The 5539-nt window shown below is 48.7% G+C and overlaps 1 protein-coding gene across 1 annotated transcript; it reads right to left on the reverse strand.

Annotated features, from left to right (window-relative positions):
- Window positions 1-1017: 1017 nt before the first annotated feature.
- On the reverse strand, window positions 1018-5326 carry LOC112399918 (olfactory receptor 1F12-like). Its single transcript, XM_024745362.1, is given in 2 exon segments — window positions 1018-3772; window positions 3774-5326. Coding segments are annotated over 2 exon segments (846 nt in total). The 5' UTR covers window positions 4287-5326; the 3' UTR covers window positions 1018-3439.
- Between the last annotated feature and the right edge of the window lie 213 nt (window positions 5327-5539).

A 5539-nucleotide genomic window follows, 5' to 3' on the forward strand; every position in this document is an offset into this window, starting at 1 on the left:
CCAGTGTTCCCACTAGGTTTTCCCAGTCTTCAGTTCTAAGCATTCTAAAGTGTTAATGGAAAGAATGGAAAATAAGAGGTGGAAAAACCAAGAGTTTAAACAGCATGGTGGTAGCACAAATGGAGGGATGGAGTGGAATACAGGATTCAGAAATAGACCCAGCTCTATATGGAAATTTAACTTATAATAAAGATGGTATCTCAAATCACTGGTCATGCTGTTAAATTAATTAAACAAGGAGACCGTTAGAGGTGATTCTAAAGCCTTGGCAGCCTATATAAGCAAATCAAAACCTCAGCCTGTAAATGCCTCAAGGTTAAAAAAAATCGAAACCTAAGGACAACCAATCACAAACAGCCAACTTGACTTTCCTGTATAAGGCAGCCTAAGCTATAGCCACTCAAATAATTTCCTCCCTTTGCCTTCTTGTCTTCTCTGTGAATGTCTTGCCCCTACATCCTGTGGCTGGAATGATTTTTGCTCAGATAAACTCTTAAAATTTTTACTATGCCTCAGTTTATCTTTTAACAATGCTTTTCAACAGAGATTCTCAGTGTCATCTGAAGACCACTTACATCAAAATCACCTGGGGAGCTTGTTTAAAATGTAACTGGGGGGGCTTCCCTGGTGGCGCAGTGGTTGAGAGTCCACCTACTGATGCAGGGGACACGGGTTTGTGCCCCGGTCTGGGAGGATCCCACATGCTGCGGAGCGGCTGGGCCCGTGAGCCATGGCGGCTGGGCCTGCGCGTCCGGAGCCTGTGCTCCGCAACGGGAGAGGCCACAACAGTGAGAGGCCAGCGTGCTGCAAAAACAAAAACAAACTATTTAAAAAACGTAGATAATGGAACTATTTTTTCCCCTTCTTTTTAAAAAAAATTTATTTTAATTTATTATTTATTTTGGCCGCACTGGGTCTTCTTTGTGGCGCGTGGGCTCTTCATTGCGGCACGCGGGCTTAGTTGTGGTCTGTGGGATCTCAGTTCCCCTACCAGGGATCGTACCCGGGCCCCCTGCATTGAGAGCTGGAGTCTTAACTGCTGGACCACTAGGGAAGTCCCTTACCCTTTCTTCTTGAACATTTTATTTTTAAATAGAAGTTAACATTTTGGTATCTTCACACGATTGGGTTTATGTTATCAAGTCTATAAGAGTGGCTGAGCTTCTGAACTTTTTATAATTGACCTGTGTGCAGGTCATTCCTTCTTATTTACCCTGTAGCAAGCAGCCTCCAGACCAGGACTTGAACCAGGCTGAAAAGGTGTTTGCTGTAAGAGAAGGGTTATCTTATCCTACGCCCTTCCTTGGAAAAGTAGGCATCAGAGCAGGCAGTGTCCTCACAACCCATGGATGAGCAAGGTCAGTTGAAGGTCTTTCAAATTTATTTGTTGCTGCCTCCCCCCCAACTTTTTTTAAAAATCTTTTTCTTCTTCTTCTTTTTTTTTTTTTACCTTGAGGCCAAACCATTGTATTATTCACCATTATAGTAAATGCATATGAAGACCTCTTCTCCATGCTGACGTCAGCTTTTCTTCACATCATTTTCATGGGTTTGAGGTGAGATTTTATGGCTATTATTGTAGTTCTGTGATTAGAGAGCCAGGAGAGCTGAAATCCAATAGTCCCAACTCCTGAGGGATCCCAAGGAAACAATATGTTCAAGGAACAATAGCAAACTTTGAGCCAAAGTACAACTCTGTTAGTATCTGAGTTATACCCAGTAACCTCCATCATGGGCTCACTGGTAAAAGGTGGGCTGAAAAGTAGCTTTGGCCTCCCTTGCTTCCCACTCTCAGCGCCAGATCTGAATTGAGGACCTATGTGCTCAGCCATGGTGGGGAGAGAGAGAGACAGAGAGCGAGAGAAGTGACTGGACCTAAGTGGAGACTCCAACCAGACATACGGATAGAAGATGAGCAGTCGGGGGCCAGGCTGGAAGGAAGGGAGCTTCATGCCTGGATGATGACCCTTTAGGGCACACTGCCCTTCATAAAATATGGACCAGAGAACTCCCTGGGCTCTGATCAACCAGCTTGGTAAACTCTTTTTCCTTGTCTGGTGTTGGGGAAATATAAAAGTATTGGTTAAGGCAAAATCATGGGGAGAAAGGCCATAAGTGTTCCTTTTCCATGTCTGCTGTCAATTTAAATCAAAACATTAAAATTTTAAAAAGTCTTTAAACTCAAGTCCAACAATCCTGTTTGGGGTAGAGTTGAGGTGAACTCTGCAAAGTGGAAGAATGCAAAGCAGAGCATGAAAGGGGCTATAATAGAATTCAAATTATATGGAGTTCCAGAGGAGAAAAAAATACTTCCTTTTGACTGGGGAGACTCGAGGTGGCTTCATGAAGGGCGTGGTGTTTTATGCGAGCTTGAAGGACAGCGAGAGTTTTGACAGAAATGAGCAAAATGGGATGGCTAGAATAGCATGAGAGGGACAAAAATGCACGGTGTGTTTGGTAGAATGGTCAATTTCAGAGGGACTGGAGTCAAATGGTTGGTAATTGGAGGGGCCAGGACTGGATGCCCGTTGTGCTGACTTTCTGGGTAATGTTCTCCCAGCTCTGCCATACCCTTTGCAGCCTAGGATATTATCCTGTTGCTCAGGAGGCCACATACAACTTCTTCAGCCATAAACTTGTTACATGAGGCCTTTCCCCTTTGTTTCCTTCTCCAGGTCCTTCCTGTAGAGAAGCACCTTCATAAGGATTATTGTGGCTCATGCCTTTTATGTGCTTCACACCCAGAGAACCAGCTCTAAGTCTAGCCTCTCTTTTCTCTTTACCGTGTGGCCAGCAGACCTCTCTTTCCTAAGAAAAGCACATAAGTGGGACAGTATGGGGCCTGCGTAGGTGTTCAGCTGAGACAGTCATTATAGGCATTCCTGATACAAGTAGGTAGAGAGCTGTGGAGCTCCACCCGGCAGAACCCAAGGCCGAGAGTGGGGCAGCTTTGAGGAGGACCGTGAAGCCTGTCTCCAAAGCTAGGTTCAACCCAGAGTGTGGGGTGGTGGTGGAGGAACTGGAGGAGTTTGGAAACTGGGATGCTTGAGGGTTAAGGGTCTGAGGCTCTGTGGGGTGCATGGGGGCACTCAGAGGGCATCTCTTTGGCACAGGCTGTCAGCATAGGTCACAGATTCCTATGAGCTCACCCTTCACATGAACCCCCTCCAGAAGGTCTGCAGATAGAGCTAGTTTATACCTGTTTATGTGGTCCTGTCTTTACGGGAGAGTTTATTCCCCTTTGGTAGTCTGGGCAGTCAGTGTAGGGGCCAAGAAGTTTGGGACTTGCAGATTACTTATGGAGCAATGAGAGGCTTCCCTGGCCATGGTGACAACCCAGGACAATGAGGTCTGTGCTACTCCCACCCTCTCTGTGTGGAGCCTGTCCCTGGGGTTCATCCTCTTCCTAGCACAGAGGCCCTGAAGGAGAGCTCTGCTGTCACAGCCCATGGGATAAAGCCTTCAGGTTGACCAGTTTCCTTAGAGCTCCCTTCATGTCCTTGTTCCTCAGGCAGTAGATAAAGGGATTTAGCATGGGGGTGACCACCATCTACATTACTGAAGCCAGAGAATCCTTGTCAGCTGCGTGGGAGGATGAGGGACTCAGGTAGACCCCTGTGATGGTCCCATAGAAGAGAATGACCACGGCAAGGTGGGAGCCACAGGTGGAAAAGGCCTTTGGTTTGCCCCGGGCAGATGGCACCTGTAGCACAGCAGACACAGTGTGGATGTAGGAGACGAGAATGCCAAGGAAGGGGATGAGGACCGCCAGGTCCCCCTTCCAGCAGAATCATGAGTTGGTTGAGTTGGGTGTTGGGGCAGGAGAGCTGGATCAGGGGAGCAAGGTCACAGAAGGAGTAAGGGATGACGTTGCTGGCACAGAACTCCAGCCGGGCCACGAGGAGGGTGGGTAGCAGGGAGTGGAAGTTGGCGAGGGGCCAGGAGCTCCCCAGCATCAGGGCACAGACTGGCATACTCATCACCATGGAGTAGTGCAAGGGCTGGCAGGTCGCTGTGTAGAGGTCATAAGCCATGGCCATCAGGAGGAAGTTGTCCATGTTGACAAGCAAAATTCAGAAGTAGATCTGGGCTAGGCAGCAGCCATAGGAAATGGACTGAGTCTGTGTCTGGATGTTCACCAGCATCTTGGGGACTGTGGCGGAGATGAAGCAGAAATCTACCAGGGAGAGGTCGCTGAGGAAGAAGTCCTTGGGCGTGTGGAGATGGGAGTCTGAGCCAATGGCCAGGATGATGAGCAAGTTCCCTGCTGCCCCGACCAGGTACATGACAAGGAAGAGCCCGAAGATCAGCTCCTGCCTCTCGAGCTGGCTTGAGAGCCCTAGGAGGACGAACTCAGAAGCGCTTGTGTGTGGTTTCACCTCTCCATGGTTGGCTGGTCCTGCTAGGAGATCCAGACCAGGAGCAGACTTTAGAGAAGATGGAGGCGCCCATGCCTCCCTCCTTCCCTCATATAATCCCTCAGCTCACATCTCTGTGTTCATTTGGTAGAAACCCAAAAGAAGTCTCTCTACCTATCAACCAGGGAGTCCTGTGGCCTCAACAGATCCCAAAGTCAGGATTTTAATGATTTTGCCACCAAAATACTACTGCACCTGAGCCCCACAAAGCCCCATGTGCCATCTCTCCAAGGAGAATCCTTGTGACATACGGCCTGGTACTCAGTGGTGGCAACAAGGGGGGTACTTAGGGTGTTATAGCCCCCCAAAATTCTATCATACTCTCATTCTTTGTTGTGATGTAAGTAAAGAGCTATAGGAATGTAATTTCCTCCTACTCCCAATAGGATTGCCACCCGAAGGCCCTTGCTATACAGAATTCTGGAACCGCAATGGCACATACATGGAACCTGAGGGTAATATTCGTGAACACCCTCCTTCCGCACAAACCTCCTTCCCCACCAGTATTTTATCTCCCATGTTCTTCCATCCACATGGAGCCCATGGATCAAGATGCTCCGGCTGCCACTCGTCACCGACTCTGGGCCACCTTGGTCCTGGTGGTGATGCTGTGGGATGGAGTTGGCCAGAGCAAACGTGGACAGAAGAGCCTGGTGACTGGGACAGCTCAGCCAACCCTTCTGCTGGGGCTGACCCAGGAAGGGCCTCACCTCTGGAGGGAAAGAGTTGCCCCTGCAGATTACAAAGAGAAACTGAAGGTGTAACATTGCCCAGAGTAACAGAGTGGGCAGCAGGGCAGCATAGGGATCCCTCAAAGCTGGAGTTCGTAACAGTTCAGTGCGAGCTCAGCTGAAGTTTCACTAGATAGAAATGATGTTTCAGTGCTTCACAAGACATAGTTAGTTGGGATTTGGGTCCTATAGAATGTAAATCATCAAGAGGGAGGGGGAGAAAGAAGCAACTGGAGTTACTGTGCTGTTTGGGGGTGGGGAACAGCGGACGGGGGAAATCAGTCTGGAAAAGCTATGGGAATCGGTATGGCCCACCTGGGAACTGGGCAGGCAGTGAAAGGGGTAAACGGTCTTGGAAGGCTTTGTCTGTGCCGCCATTTTGCTTGGAGC

The sequence above is a fragment of the Neophocaena asiaeorientalis genome, unplaced genomic scaffold, assembly GCF_003031525.2.
Source record: "Neophocaena asiaeorientalis asiaeorientalis breed wild unplaced genomic scaffold, Neophocaena_asiaeorientalis_V1.1 scaffold461, whole genome shotgun sequence".
NCBI classification, from domain to species: domain Eukaryota; kingdom Metazoa; phylum Chordata; class Mammalia; order Artiodactyla; family Phocoenidae; genus Neophocaena; species Neophocaena asiaeorientalis.